This window comes from Nipponia nippon, unplaced genomic scaffold, assembly GCF_047370975.1.
Source record: "Nipponia nippon isolate SJK-2023a ecotype South Korea unplaced genomic scaffold, ASM4737097v1 scaffold_32, whole genome shotgun sequence".
Taxonomy (NCBI): domain Eukaryota; kingdom Metazoa; phylum Chordata; class Aves; order Pelecaniformes; family Threskiornithidae; genus Nipponia; species Nipponia nippon.
The window spans coordinates 3,022,789-3,038,290 of NW_028262350.1; the positions used below are offsets into that span (position 1 = coordinate 3,022,789).

The following is a 15,502-nucleotide window of genomic DNA, read 5'->3' on the forward strand; positions in this document are numbered from 1 at the left end:
GAGGGACGCTGCTCACCGCGGGCTGTCCCTACCCGTCCCCACCGGCCATGGCTGAAAAAATACCGGGGGGGGCCAGTTTTCCCGTGGGAGCACCGGGGAAGGGGCTCCGTGCGCCCCTCGCCAGCTTGAGGCACCGAAAGGCTCTCGCCTGCCTGAGGCGGAGGAGGGCTGGGAGCCGTGGGGACGGGGACGCCTGCCAGCCCTTCAAATAGCCCCGTGGGGGCCACTAAAAATAACCCCGCGAGGGGCAGCCCGGCTCGGGTTGCTGGCAGGAGGCTGACCGCAGCCCCGGAGAGGCACGGCGAGAGGTTTTAGGGTGCTCCCGTACACCCGTTTTCCCCTGCGGGGTGCAGGGGGGCACAGGGGGACGGCGCCTGGGTAACGCTTGCAAGCCAAGGCAGCCCTGTTGCAAGCCCTCGGTGGCCATCGGGGTTGGCGGCACCCGCAAATCTCCCACCCGGCGTGCAACGCGCCGAGCGGCGGCTCTTGGTATCGAGGGGGAACCGCTCTGGCGATGGGGCCGTGCCCATCCGCCCGCCGGGGCCGCCGCCGTTGCCTCAGCAAATTGCCAGTTGCGGCACGACGTGGGCCGGGGCCGCACCCCGGCTTTCCTGGGTGTTTCACGACCTGTTTTCCAGGAGGAGATTAGCGAGATGGAGCAGCTGGGGCAGAGCGAGCCCATGACCCAAAATCGCTCGGATCCGGGTGCTTCCAGGCTCCTCACCACCTTCCCTCGGCCTCTCCGGTCCCTTTCCCTGCTGTCCCTGTCTCCCTGGATGCTCTGGAGCATCCCTGCTTGCAGCGTTGGGGTTCTCCAGGTTCGGGGGGATGCGCAGCCTCTCCCCCATCTCTCAGCCGTGCTGGCGAGCTTGGTCCTTGCTGTAAAATAAGGGGGGCTCTGCTCTTGCTGCTGCCCTCACCCCCCGCTGGGAAACCTCACCCTGCTGCAAGGCGTCGGAGCTCGTGCTCATTTTCCACGTTTTTTTCGGATGAACTATTGTCTCTGGCATCCTGTTTGTCCCGGCGAGTTTCTGGGGCAGGGAAGAGGGTGTCTGGTTTTGGCAGCTGCGGCCGCTTCGGGCAGCTGCGGCGTTGCAGGAATAGCAGGCAGGGGTGGTGCTGCCTGCCTGCCCTTACCTCCTACCTGCCCACCTCTGCTGCCAGGTCTGGCAGCAGCTGCCCCTCGCCCTCTGGGCACCGGCATTGATTTGGGCAGAAAGCCCGTGCCGATCGATGAGGGAAGGTATAAATAACCTGCTCCGAGGTGATGGTTTTAATGGACCCCACTTCGTGCTTATTTATTTAAATAGCTGAGGGAGTTCCCGTCGGTGATCTGGTGATCACCTGGAGAGGCAAGGATGGGACGGGACGGGACGGGACGGGGGCCTGACGCTGGCCCCGCTCTTGTGGCCGTTCACAGCACCTTTCTGCCTCCGCTCCTGCAGCTCTAACGGGAGAGCCCGGCGCTTGGCTTCAGAGCCACCGGCTGCGTGCGCTGATGGCGCTGGCGCGGGTCCTCGGGCGCCCGGTGAGGTGGCTGGGATGAGTCGCAGCCTTTCCCTCCCCTCTGCTGGGCAGTTACTGTCTCAAAAGGCATCAAACGTCGAAACCTCAGTTGCTCGGTCAAGCTCAAACCGGCCGGTGGGTTCCCCCGTGACGAGCAGCGGTGTGACCCACGGACAGTCTCACTGTTTGAGGCTGACACCTGACAGCCAGCCAGACGGACAGCCCACAGGACGTGAGCTGCAGGTGGCTGTGAGCGGCTCAAAGGCGGCAGCTGTGGCTCTGTGCGGTGGGGAGCCCCGGCCCGGTGCTGCCCCCCGGGCTCTCCCCCTGCCCGCGGCTCTCGGCCGGCCCAGGTCGGGCTGGGAGTTCCTCTCTCCGACACAGCCCCCTGCACCCCAGCGGCTCCCAGCGCCCGGGGCGAGGAGCGGCCGACCAGGAGACCTGGCTTTTCTCAACCCGACAACAGGCCTGGGCGTAATGAGCAGGGGTATGCCGACTGGGCAGCTGCCGGAGCGTGAAATTAAAGACTCTTAATTAGCGAAGGGCTGGAGCAATGAAGAAAGTAAAGCATGGGGTTAGCAGGCGATGGCCTGGCTTCGCTCCCAGCCCCGCCACTGACTCACTGCAGGGCCTGAGGGGAAGCTCCGGCTTCGGCTCCGTCCTTCCCTCTGCAAGTGGCTCCGGCGGCTGCCTCGCACCGGGGCTGGGGACCTGCGAGGGCCGTGGGCGAGTGCGGGGTAGGGCGGTGTTTAGACGGTGTTACCGGCCCGAGGGGCTGCGGAGGCCCCCGGGCCGCGCTCGGGGGGCGAGCGAGGCCGAGGAGCCCTGGCCCCGCTGTGGTGTGGCCCCAGGGGGAGGCTGACGGCCCCCTCCACCCCCAGTGCCGGGAGGTGCGGGGATTGGGGGCCCTGGGGACGCGGGGGACCCCCGGGGCGGTGTCGGGGCCTGCGGGGCGGTGGAGGCTCCGCCATGGCGGCCCCAGGCCTCGCCCTGCGCTGGGGGCCTGGGGCGCCCGGTGCCATGGCAACAGCTGCGGGGCGAAGGGGCGGTGTCTCTGCGCCGCGGGGATTGGTCCGCGCCGCTGCCAGTCAAGTGCTCAGACGGGCGGCTGGCTCCTGCGCGTCGTCTCATTGGCAGCTGCCTCTGTCGCTCGGCGGAGGCCTCGCGTTCCATTGGGCGGACGCCTTGTTACTCAATCGCTGCGGGCGGGCGGGTCGCGGTGGTTCTTTTCTCCTCTCTGATTGGCCCAGCTCGCGGCCGCCGGGCCAAACACGGGGGCCAGCGGCGCCGTCCGCGCGCCGATTGGCCGCTCAGCCTGCCTATCCAAGCGGCGGCGGGGGCGGGAGCAACGCCTCACCGCCGCTTTCTATCGGGCAGCCGCTTCGTCCCGCCTCCCCTTCTCGGACGCCGATTGGCGGCGGCGCCGCGCGAGGCGGGAGGGGGAGGTGGTTGGCCAGGGCGGGGAGCGGGAGCGGGGCCGGCGGCGGCGGCGGCGGGGCCGGGAGCGAACGGCAGCGGCGAGCGGGTAGCGGCGGGCGGAGGGGCCGCGGCCGCGGTGGCGGTGCGGGGGGCGCGGGGCGGGCCGAGGGGCGCGGGGCGGGCGGCGCTGAGGGGACGGCGAGGCCGCGCGGGGGGGCGGGTCACGAGGCGCGGGGGGGGGGGGTCTTAAAGGGCCCGGGGCGGGGAGCGGGAGCGGCGGCGGCGGGGGCGCGGCACATGGCCCACGGCCCCGCCGCCCCTCGCTTCGGCAGCGCTGGGACCCGCACCCGGGAGGGGAGAGGGGGAAGAGCCGGGGCCTGGCGGCTCCTGCGGGGCACCGGGAGCCGCCCCGCCGGGCTGGGGGCGGGCAGCCCGGGAAGGTCGGGGCGGGAGGGGCGAGCCCCCGGGCGGGCGGTGGATGTTGTGCTGCCCGTGGGAAAGCCCCTGACGGGTTTTTGTAGAGCGGCTGGAAACTGGGCTAAGGAGTGAAAGGGAGTCGGAGCTGGATTCCTTCAGAGAGAGGGGAAGTTGACGCACCGGCCTAAGAATAGCTCAGGGAGGGGAAGTATGGACAATATTGTCACCGAAGGTAACTCCGTGTTTCTGTGCCCGCGTTGTGTCAGGAAAAATCAGCTTTTCCAGTGAAATTCCCTCGGCTTTCCACCGGCCCGCGCGTGGGGGAAGCGCCGTTTCCCGGTGTAGTAGGTCCATGTGCAATGTTTAGGGTGGTGCCTCGTCGGCGCGTTATCGCCTTCGCTCTCTGGTTATATTTCAGCTGCTGATGAAATTGCAGCCAGTAGCGGAGGAGGATTTGGACCTTCCCACGATCGGCACCTTTGACTCATAAAAGGCTCCTTCAGGAAGCATCGCGGACCAGGAGAGGGGAAGAAAGAGCAGGCGGCTGGCGGAGGGAGCAGACCCCGTCCTGGAGCGAGGGGAATTGCGGGGAGCGAGAGGACGTCGCTGTATGTGGAGTTTTTGGACAGTAAGTCCCACGGATTTCTACGTAGCTGTGTTCCGAAACAGCTCTGAAGAAGAGGAAAGGGCGAGAGAGGGTGGAGGCTGTCTTCTGGGGAGGGTTTGTTGCTTCTCGAGATTTAAATCTTTAATTGCGCTCTGCTGGCCGACCAGCGAGTTCCAGAATTTGAGAAGAAAAACAAAGTCGTCCCGAACCCAAAGTCTTGAATGTTCTGTAAACTTTTATCCCATTGTTTAGCGAGAACCTGAATGCCAAAGTTGTTGCTTTATTTTGTTTATTTGAAAGTGGGGCAGAGGAAAAACAAACCCAACCAACCTGTTGTGTGGAGAATTCGTCTGACGCTGTTTTGTTTTTGTTTCTTTTTTTTTTTTTAAATTCCCAAACCCTCCACCTGTTTTCTTTTCTCCTCCACCAGAAATGCTTTCTCTGAAGAAATACTTCACCGAAGGCCTCATCCAGTTCACCATTCTGCTCAGCTTGATCGGCGTTCGCGTGGACGTGGACACCTACCTGAACTCGCAGCTCCCCCCTCTCCGGGAGATCATTCTTGGCCAGAGCTCCGCTTACACCCAGACCCAGTTTCACAACCTGCGTAACACCTTGGACGGATATGGCATCCACCCAAAAAGCGTAGACCTGGACTATTACTTCACCGCTCGCAGGCTGCTCAACCAGGTGAGGGCCCTGGACAGGTTTCAGGTGCCCACCACCGAAGTCAACGCCTGGTTGGTGCACAGAGACCCCGAAGGCTCCGTGTCTGGTAGCCAGCCCAGCGCCGGCATCGCCCTAGAGAACGGCAGTGGCCTGCAGGATGGGAGCAGTCCCGACAATGGGGTGAGGGAGAGCGGAGCGGAGCAGGGCTTTGGGGAAGAACTGGAAGATTTGGGAGCAGTGGCTGCCCCGGTGAATGGAGACCTGACCAAAGAGGTAGGCAGGACCTTCTTTTGCCTGAGGTGGGGGGGGAAAGGGAGACCCTGGGGGGCTCTTGCCCTCTGGTGTCCATCCGGGCGAGCGGTACTCTGTATGTTGTGTGTGTTTAGCACTTGGGAAAAGCGGGTCCCCACTTGGGAATGGCGTAATACTGAATTGCAGAGGGCTCCAGGTGTATGCGCGGGGTGGTTTTCTCTTTTTGTTTGTTTTATTCTTGGTCTGAAAGTAATAGTGAAAGGAGGGGGAAAGGGTTGGGGTCAGCATTCCAACCTGTGCGCGTAGCTTTGTGTTGTGAAACCGATAAAACGAGGCTGGGAAATAAACAGGGGCATTGGGTAACAGCCTCATCCCAGGTGTCGAGCGGGTGGTTGGGTTACTTGGCTCTGGAGTTCATCCAGTGGCGATGTTTATTGCTTGGTTTTCATCACAGTCGGGTGGGGAGAGGTGAACTGGAAAGCGGTTTATTTTTTCTGTCTGAGCACAACCTTTTGGAGGCTGTGATGCAATGCCGGTCCCCGGGAGCTGCTGCTCTTTTTCCTTTTTGGCACCGCTCTCTTTGTCACGGCATGTTCAGCGTCTCCCTGGCCGTGGCGTGGGGGACATTAGTGCTGATTTGCAGCATCGGGTCCTTCCAGCGTCGCTCTTGCGTCTCATAAATTGTCTCTCGGACGAGCTGCTGAGGCGCCTGGGCATGGGGAGAGCCGAATTCGACTGCTGCCACCCCGTCCCCTGCAGCGAGGGGTGGGCAGCTTTGCAGGCAGCTGTCGCGGATGCCTGGGGCTTTTGTCATGTGGCTTCGGCGCAGCAGCAGGCAGGGAATCGAGTGAGGAAAGCGGTGTGAACGCGTGCACGCCGGAGAGACAAAGGTGATGATTGTTTTGGGTCTGGTATTGACGGATGAGCAGCAGGATGCTGCCGTAGGAAGCGTGGATGGTGCCTCGGCTGTACCTGCAGGCAGCCTTCACCTGCCCGCGGGGATCTCCGGACTCCGGAGGCGTTTGGGCTGCGGGATCGAGGGTGAAAACCCCGCTCTGGGTTTGCAGCCGGCGACCTTGGAGGTGTCAACAAGAGGAGCTTCGGTCGGGGGGTTGCAGAACACGAGGCGAATGTTCCCACATTGAGTTTCTTCCCTGATAATTGAGAGAGGTAATTCCCTGTCTTGGGAACGGGGAAGAATTTAATGAAATGCCTCGCACAAGGTCAGGCGCAGCCCGTGCAATACTTCCCTGTCCTGCCCCAACTCTGGTGTTCTCGGCCGAGGGCGTTGGGCCTGGGGAGCCTTTCAAGCACGGTATAGAGAAACCGGGGTCCGATTTGAGAGAGAAATGCCGCAGATTTGAGTGGCGAGAGACCGATAATGCTGCTCTGTTCCAGAGGCCTGCTTATTTCTGACTTAAAATACAGCCCTGCGTTAGATGCCATTGCTGCGAGCTGCCTGTGCGCAGGGTGCAGCTGCAAACCCGGCCGGCTCGGGCTGGACTCGCCAGGAGTGAAACTCCCGGCCGGTCTGGGTGATGCCGGGTGGGAAGCACGCTCCGCCGTGCTGCAGTTTCGCTCCGCTCGCTCCTTTAGGGAAGGGTGGGGAGATCCGGCTCTGCACCTGATCCCGGGTGTTCAGGCGTCCGTGCTCTTCCTCCGGTCTCTATTTTCCGTCTTTTTTCCCCCCAAAGCCCTGGCTGGGACGGGAGGGGAGGGTGTTATCGCACCTGCAAGGCGTGCTGCGCTGTCGGGGCACGGCGCCCGGGCACCCAGCGCCAGGAAATCCCGTCCGCCGAGCCCGCCTCGCACACCCACGTCACGCCGTCGCCCCGTCACGCCGTCACCCCGTCACGCCACCCTCGCTCCCCCCGGGGCCAGCGAGACCGTGCCTGCTGCTGGTGTGACGCTTCAAAGCGCCGAGTCTTATTTCAAAGCATTACCCCAGTAGGGTGGTGAGGTTTTTTTGTTGTTTTTTTTTTTTTAAATAATTATTTTTTCGGTGGCTTTGTCTGGAACCTCGACGCCCCGGTAAAGGCTGAGCAGCCGCCCAGCCTTTCCGACGGGAATATCGTGTGAGCTCTGCGGCTGCCGGCAGACACTGCCTCTGGAAGGCACCTGCAGGGCTCCGTCCTTCCTTGGGTGGACGATGCTGATCTGCAGATGAGCCTTAGGGTCGGGATTTAAATTTTTCCATGACTTTTCCTGGCGTTTAAAATACCGCGACTCCCCGCGGGTCGTGCGCGACCTTGCTGGGGGAATATGCCTGTTATTAATAATTCTCGGAGCCGGCGCTCGCCCTTGGGAGCGGCGTGGGGCTCTGGGGCTTTGCAGCTCGGGGAATCGTCCAAAATTCAGGGAATTCAATGTATATTTTTTTTCGCCCCAGCGCTGGGTCGAAGCCGTAGGACGCTGCTCTGCAGCATTGGGGGCGGGGAGGGCGGCGGCACCGCTGCCCGGTGCCGTTTCCACAACAGGAGGATAAAAATACGCGGCCGCCAGCCATGTGATGAGCTGCGGGGGCTCAGCCTTGGCCCCCGGTGCCAACCCCCGCCCCAGCCGGGGGGGGATCTCCTTACACCCGGCCCTGCCTCTCCAGCGGCTCGGTCCCGGGCCGGGCCCCGTGGCGGGCTCGGAGTAAGCCGGGGGGGGGGGGTTGGCACGGTGCGGGGGGGGGATCGGGCCCCGGGAGCCAAGGTCACCCCGCTCCGCCGTTCCCGCGGCCGGGGGAGCCCCGCCGCGCTCCGGCGCGGTGCAGGGCGAGGCCGGGCCCGGGGCGGGGAGGGGGGCGGCGGCGGCCCCGCTGCGCCAGGGCGGGGGAGCGGCCCGGTGGGCACCGCGCGGCCGCTCCGCCGTCGCCCATTGGTCGAGACGGCGGCCCCCGGCTGCGGGGATTGGCCGGGGCGGCGGCTGCCGGCGGCGCGGATTGGCGGAGGCCGCCGCCCGCCCGGGCGCGGGGCGGGGCTCGGCGGCCCATTGGCGGAGGGGGGCGCGGCCCGGCGCCGCCGCCGCCGCAGCCCGGCGGGGCGGGGCGGGGGGCGGGGCTTGGCGGGCGCCGCAGCCAAGGTAACGGCGGGTGAGGGGCGGGCGGGGCGCGCCGCAGCCCGGCCCGGGCAGGGCGGCGGGAGCCGAGCCCGGCCCAGCCAGGCCCGGCCTAACCGAGCGGGGCGGGGAGGGGGGGGGGGAAGCAGCGCCGCAACCCGCTTCACGGGAGGCGGGGGCGGCTCCTGCCGCTGCAGCGGGGCCGCGGGCACCTGTGGCCGGTGGGGCGGAGCGGAGCGCGGCTCCCCAGCCGCCCCGGCCGGCGATGCGTGCGCGGTGCCGCGCCCCGGCCAGCCCGCCCCGCCGCCGCCTCCTCCTCCCCGTCCCCCGGGGACCATGATCGGTGCGCGCCGCGGCCCGGGCGGCAGCTGGGGACATGAGAAAGGTACCGGGGGCCGCTCCGCTCCGGGGAAGGGAGGGCGGCCGCTCCCCGGGGCCGCGGGGATGCTGCCGGCCCGGCGGGGCGGGGAGCGGGGGAGGGCGGCGGGGGTGCCCCGGGGGTAGGGGGGGGGAGGGGGCTGCGGGCAGCCCCGGCGACGGTAACGGCAACGGCGGCGGCTCAAGTTGCATCAGGTGGGTGGAAATGCGGGGATTTTCCTGCCGGCGCACCCCACCCCTTATGCAAATGGCCGGGATGGCACCACGGGCTGATGCAAGGCGGCCACGGCGCAGCCACCGCCGCGACGCGGGCCCGGGCGGCCCCAGCCGCCTCTCCCGGCGGCGGCCGGGCGGCCATGGGCGGTGGGGAGGGGAGAACCGGCCTCAGCCGCCATGCGGAACCCGCAGAGCCGCTCTCGGGGAGCCCGGGAGGCAGAACCGCCTTCCCTGGGCGGCACGGAGGAGCGGGGTGGCCGGCGGGTGGGCTGCGGGTCCGGCCGGGGCGCAGGCGGGGGGGGGGGGTCCCTCGGGAGGGGCCGGTGGGTGGGGACCCTGCCCGGGGCTGACGGCGATGTGGTCTGTCTTTCAGGACATCGATTTGATTGACATCCTGTGGAGACAGGATATTGATCTCGGCGCTGGGCGAGAGATTTTTGACTACAGCCACCGTCAGAAAGAGAGCGAAGTGGACAAAGAGCTGAGCGATGGGAGGGAGCGCGGGGACAGCTGGAGGAGCGGAGGGAATGAGATCTTGGATAGAAACCTACTAGTTGATGGAGAGACCGGGGAGAGTTTCCCTGCGCAGGTAACAGCCCTGGGCCGGCCGGGCTGGGGTCCACGGCCGCGGTGATGCAGCGCGCCGGGGGTCCGCGCTCCCGCCAAGGCGGAGGGGAGGCGAGGGGCCCTCTGGCCAACTGTCGGGGTGAGCGGCGCCGCCGCCTGTGACTTTCACCGGGGATCTGCTGAGCCGCTGGAGAAGGGTTTGCCCAGGCGGACAAGAGGATTTGATGCCGGGGAAGCAAGGGCTGCCTGCCGGGCCGGGGAGCCGCAGTGAGGCGGGCAGGGTAATGGCCATGTCACCGTTGGCAGGACGCTAGGACGAGGGCGGCCGGTTCTCGCTGTGTCTCTGGGTTGTCTGGCAGAGGCGGTGGCGCGGGTAGGCGCAGAGTCCCCTCCAGCCTGTCGCCGAGTCCTTGCGCCGGCGGTAGGTGAGGCTCGCCGGGAGCAGAGGCAGCACATTTCCTTTCCCCGCTGCGCTCGGGGGCCGCTCCGACACTCTCTGGAGCGGGAGGATGGAGCCGGCGAAGCACTGGGTGGGGCCTCTGGCTCTTTTTGGATGCGCTGTAATAAAGCCGTGCTGTAAGGAGCTCGTTTCTCATCACCACCTCCCTAATCCCGCGGCTACGATTCCTTGTGTTTCACATCAGGTGCCCGGTGCGGAGGATCAGACAGCCCTGTCCCTGGAGGAGTGCCTTAGGCTGCTGGAGGCCACCTTCCCTTTCGGGGAGAATTCGGAGGTGAGCGGATGGGGCGACGGCTTCCGCCCCTCGGCGGATCGGGAGGCAGCGGCGGCTCTCCTTCCCTCGCTCGCCGGGGTTTCGGTGCCGCTGGTACCCCTAACCCAGACCGCAGAACCGGCAGTAAATTGGGTTAGCCGGCTTAAGGAGGCTCCAGGCATCGTGCCTGCGAAAGTAGCAGTGGGGGGGGTGGTGGTCACAATTAATTAAAGACTTCTGGCTTTGCTTCTAATTAGTTCATAGTGAACTGTGGAGGAATAACTGCAACCAGTTTGCTTTGAACAAAGGAGAAGCGATTGCCCGCGTGGAGGTGGAAGGGCATTCGGGATTGCTGGCTCCCTGGCCGCGGCTGATCAGCCGGGGACTGACTCTGCCTCACGTGGTTAGTTTCCAGCTGCGGATGTCTCCACCCTGAGCGAAGCCGTGCCCGGCGAGAGCAGGTCTGCGGGCATCCAGACCAGCCTGCTGTCTCCTCTCCTCACAGAGACCGAGTCGCCCTTCGATCTGGAGCAGCAGTGGCAGGACCTCATGTCTATCATGGAAATGCAGGTGAGCTCGATGGCAGGTTGTGGGAAAGCGTTTGCCCCTCCGTGTTGCTCTTCCGATCAATTTAAGTTCGATGGCCGTCCCGAGCACCCAATTCCTGGACAATCGTGGTTTGGGGTTGCTCGCAGCTGCTTTGGTTTTCTCCCAGCCTGCGCGGTGACGCTGTGCCGCCCGCATGGTGGTTGCTGCTGCTGTCTTAACCCTCCTGCAGCTGGCGGGTGATGCTGGGCCGCCGGAGAGAGCTCCTTCCGTGGGATCCAGCAGCGTTGTCCTGTGCCTTTGGCTGGAAGCGAAGGGCACCGAGGAAAGGCGGTGCTCGAGCATGGCTCGTTCACTGTGTCGCATCTCTTCCAGGCCATGGAAGTGAACAACACAACCGCAGAAACCCTGTACAACGGCACGAGCGGAGACCTGCTGACTTCTAACTACAGCCTGGCTCCGAACACTCCCATCAATCAGAATGTCAGCCTGCATCAGGCCTCTCTGGGTAGCTGCTCACAGGACTTCTCCCTCTTCAGCTCGGAAATCGAAAGCCCCTCCATGGCCAGCAGCTCAGCCCTGCTCCAGCTGGCGCCGGACAACTCCACCGGCCTCAACACCACCTTCGGCTCCACCAACTTGAGCGGCATCTTCTTCCCTCCGCAGCTGAACAGCACGGTCAACGAGACGGCTGGCCCCGAGCTGCCGGACCCGCTGGGCGGTCTTCTGGACGAAGCCATGCTTGACGAGATCAGCTTGATGGACTTGGCGATTGAAGAAGGTTTCAACCCGGTGCAGGCCTCACAGCTGGAAGAGGAGTTTGACTCTGACTCAGGTCTTTCTCTGGATTCTGGCCACAGTCCTGCTTCTCTGAGCAGCTCAGAAGCCTCCTCCTCCTCCTCTTCCTCCTCGTCCTCTTCCTCCTCCTCGTTTTCTGAGGAAGGAGCTGTCGGCTACAGCTCAGACTCTGAAAACGTGGACTTTGAAGAAGCGGAAGGGGCGGTTGGATACCAGCCAGAGTACAGCAAGTTCTGCCGCATGAGCTACCAGGACCCGTCGCAGCTCCATTACTTGCCTTACCTGGAGCACGTTGGCCACAACCACACCTATAACATGGCGCCGGGGGCCTTGGACCCCGAGGAGCCCAAACTGCCCAGCGCGGGGAAGAAGAGCAGCAAGGAGAAGCCGTCCGAGTTCCTGGATAAGCAGATGAGCAGGGACGAGCACCGAGCCAGAGCCATGAAGATCCCCTTCACCAACGACAAGATCATCAACCTGCCCGTGGAGGAGTTCAACGAGCTCCTCTCCAAGTACCAGCTCAGCGAGGCGCAGCTGAGCCTGATCCGCGACATCAGGAGGCGAGGCAAGAACAAGATGGCTGCCCAGAACTGCCGCAAGAGGAAACTGGACACCATCCTCAACTTGGAACGGGACGTCGAGGACTTGCAACGGGACAAGTCCAAACTGCTCAGGGAGAAGGTGGAATTCCTCAAATCCATCCGCCAGATGAAGCAAAAGGTGCAGAACCTCTACCAGGAAGTCTTCGGCCGCCTGCGGGACGAGAACGGCCAGCCCTACTCCCCCAGCCAGTACGCCCTGCAGTACGCCAGCGACGGCAGCGTCATTTTGATACCTCGCGCCGTGGCCGACCAGCAGGCCCGGCGGCAGGAGCGGAAACAGAAGGACCGGAGGAAGTGAGGGGACGGCGACACGGGAGGAGTGGGACACTCGCTCAAGTGAGAACTGGAGAAGGGCTGAGCCTGGAAGTACGTAGAGGAACTTTCATGCCTTCTTATCCGATATATCTTCTCAAAAAAAACGTGACTGCTGCCGGTCAGTGTGCGGGAGAGACTGCGGGACCTGCAGGCTGAGTGTGGAGGGCTCCCTGCGGGGAGGGACGGGGAGGAGCGGACCCTGCACTGGCGAGCCCGGCGCCTTCCACAACCTGGAATCCTTTGAGCGCAGGAAACGAGCTGGCATCACTGGTGGTGAGATTGGCAGAGGCGGAAAAACTACTGTTAGGAACTGGCTTTAAATAAGAAAACAGATTTAAGCAAATGAACTTAAAACAAGTTATAGGAGAGACATTTTTCTGAACTTCCAAAGTTCTGTGATTTCAGGTAGTTGGGGTTTTTTTTCCTTTTTTTTTTCTTTTTTTTTTTTTTTTGTTCCTTTTCCTGAACCAGTTTTGACATCGGTGTGTGTGATTCGATCTGACTTAATTCCAGATTAACCAACATCCCTTCCTAGATCAGACCAGTGCACACATGGAAACACAAGTGGTGCGACTTCCATTAACCCTTTCCAGCCTGAGGAAGCTCAGAGGGGGCTCGCGGGAGAACCGTTCCTGAACGTGCGGCGGAGCTGTGACGCCTCGGGGGGGGGGGGGGGGCACGTAGAGCGTTAGGATTTTTGGGGAGGGGGTGCGCGGACCTGGAGAGGGTTAAGACAACCGGTGCGATACGCGTTTTATCCCCCCCCTCCCCACACCACACTCAGAGCATGTCACTGCCGCCGAGCCAGCGCCGTGCTGGGACGCCGAGACGGCACACGCAGCAGCCTGCATGCAAACGCTGTCTTCTCCCACTGACTGGCTGGGGAACTGCTGGGGGAGGAAGGCGGGGAGGGGCGCTGGGGCCCCCCCGGTCAGCGTTACAGCACAAGGGGAGCGGAGGGTTCCCACCCCAGGCCGTGGGCTTGTCACTTATAGAAATTAGACAGCTGTTAGGATTCCTGTTTCTTAACCGCGCTTTGATTTTTTAGGGCTTCAGCCCTGTTTTTCCCTATAGGGTCTAGAGTGCTTGTGTTGAGTAAAAGGGAGAAGCCCAAACGTTCAAAGCTGCTAAATGTTCTCTTTGCCATAAAGATTCAGTGTAACCGTGTGATCACATTATAGGATTCTCTTCTGTCCCTAGGTGTTGGTCTGACTTCCTTTGTTTTCAGGAGGGGGGTGGGGGTAGTGCCTTGATCACTGTCGGTCTCCACCACGGAGACGATCCTAGAAGCTGTATTTCCAATATAGCACAGCTGGGAGTGTACTGACTTTACCAGCAACTGAAAAAGCTTAAAAAAAAAAAAACAAAAACAAAAAAAAAGGCTTTTCCTAGCCGGTCCTGTGCATGTGGTACGGGGTGAGGGCGGCGCGTCGGAGGGAAGACTCGGGGTGGTAACTCAAGAAACCTGGTCATGCAGGAGGGAGGCCTGGAGCGGCCCGCAGCGCTGCCGAGAGGGAAGACGTCTGGCCGCGGGCACGTTTTTCCAGGCTACGGGGAAAGCGGTTGGATCTCGGAGCGCGTCGCGGGGTGCTCGGTGCCTTCGCTGTGGCCCCGACCGGTGCGAGACGGAGTGGCCGAGACCCCGGCGGGCTCATCCCATCCCGGCCTCCTGGGATTCAACGGCTTTACTTACGCATGAGACGAAGCACAAGTGGTGGAGATGTGGGTGTGGGGAGGTTGGAAGGGAGCCCTGTGTGTATGTTTTAAATTATTTTCCTCTTAGAAACTTTATTTTAATGATCTGTGACCTGTCAGGGAAAGAAGAGAGATTGTGTGAGCACAGGACAAAAATAAAACAGCTTATTCACTGTACGAGCATTTGTTTCATGGATTTTTTTATTTTTTTTTTATTTTTGTAAAAGATGAAACATGTCAGGGAAAAGAAACAGCTGCTTCTTGTGAGTCCTTCTCACCCACGGTGGCTCCTGGCTGTCTTCTGCCGTGCTGGGCTTGGAGCAGGTCTGGTTTGCCTCCAGCGATGGTCTGGGGAGGGAGTCGCTGTCGTCCCAGCCTGCAGGTAACAGCCTTGGAGGGGAGGAAAATGAAAGGCTCCTCGTTCGTGGGAAACACTCGGCTCTGGCTCAGCTGCTTCTTTTCCTTACTTCCGAGCAGTATCTTCTTAAAGAAAGCTGAGGAAAAGCGTGGTTCTGGTTAAATTTGCAGCTGCGTGGAGCAAGTCGCGGGTCCCTGGGCCAAAGCCACCAAAGCTGCCACAGTTCAAAGGCCGGGGCCCGGCTGGGCACAGCGTGCGGCCGCGGGTCAGCGCTGCCTTGGCACAGCTCGATGGTGCTGCCGGAGCGCGGTGTCCTGGCTTTCCCGTCGGGCGAGCAAATGGCATCGGCGCAAACTCGAACCCTCCCTTCCCTCTTGCAGCTCCAGCGCCGCCGCCGTTACACAAGCCCCACCTTCCCCGCAGGTTTTGGCTGTAGCGTTGGTTACGGAGCCAAAGTTTATTCAATCATGAGTGTATTTATATCAGGCTCTGCAGGCCGGCTCCTGCCCCATCCCCTTCCCTGCGGGCGGGAGCCAGGAGCCCAAGCCCTTCGTCCCTGTGCCTGGATAAGCGTTTCTAGCAGCGGCGCCGACGGAGGGGCATTGCCCACCCCCTGGGCTCAGCTTTTCCCTGCGGCCGTCCCCACCTCGCTGCCCGTTCGGGGCTGGCGGCGGTGGGAAGGTCTGGCTGGGAGCCGGCGGGCAGCTGCCAGGCCGGCGCTGGCTCCAGCCCCTGGTTTGCAGCCCCGTTCCCCAGGCAGGGCTCAGCGGAGCTCAGTTTGCATCCAGCTGGGCTCAAGGGCAGGCCCTGACTTTGCTGCTCTTTTGTGTGAGGGATTGGGTGCAGGCAGAGCTGCGGGTGCAGGCAGCCGGGCTGGGCAGACGCCAGGGAGCAGCACGGGGAGGGGGACAGGCTGTCCCGAAGCCAGGCTGCTGCCGAAAGCCTCCCCCATGGGTCAGGCAGCAACCCGGGGCCTGCAGAAGACGCCACGCGCTGCTGGGATGAACCAACTGGGGATGGAAAACCGCTGCTGGGCACTGCGGGTGCACCGGCACTGCTGGCTGCGCTTAAAAGAAGTATTTTGAGATGCCTCCCTTGCGGCTCAGCACCGTCTCAGCCCTATATATTTTTTAGTTAGAGATGCCTTTCTCTAAGGGTTTAATACCCACCGCCTTATTGGCATGGCTGCTTGTAGGCGCTGTCTTTTCTCATCCAGCGTCGTTATTACGTAGCAGTTCCTGCACTCCTACGTCGAGGCTTATTAACAGAGCCTGTCGCTAAAAGCCAGGAGGCCTGGGTGAGAGGCTGCTTCGGGGACACCACGGCCTCGTGCCCAGCAGCCTCGGACACCTCCCCGGGCCAGCCACAACCAGGAAAGCAAGCCGAAAGCACGCTGCCGGCC

At 63.0% G+C, this 15,502-nt stretch overlaps 1 protein-coding gene across 2 annotated transcripts; it reads left to right on the forward strand.

Moving 5' to 3' along the window:
- Positions 1–2,911: 2,911 nt before the first annotated feature.
- On the forward strand, positions 2,912–13,919 carry NFE2L1 (NFE2 like bZIP transcription factor 1). 2 transcript variants are annotated; one of them, XM_087769869.1, is made up of 8 exons: positions 2,955–3,031; positions 3,447–3,574; positions 3,761–3,970; positions 4,380–4,891; positions 8,880–9,095; positions 9,718–9,807; positions 10,195–10,356; positions 10,708–13,919. In XM_087769869.1, exons 4-8 carry the CDS (start codon positions 4,382–4,384, stop codon positions 12,028–12,030), a joined length of 2,301 nt encoding a protein of 766 aa, XP_087625995.1. In that variant the 5' UTR covers positions 2,955–3,031; positions 3,447–3,574; positions 3,761–3,970; positions 4,380–4,381; the 3' UTR covers positions 12,031–13,919. The 2 variants fall into 2 exon arrangements, with proteins under 2 accessions (XP_087625996.1, XP_087625995.1); XM_087769870.1 differs by lacking the exon at positions 3,447–3,574 and having other exon boundaries at positions 2,912–3,031.
- The last annotated feature ends 1,583 nt before the right edge of the window (positions 13,920–15,502 follow it).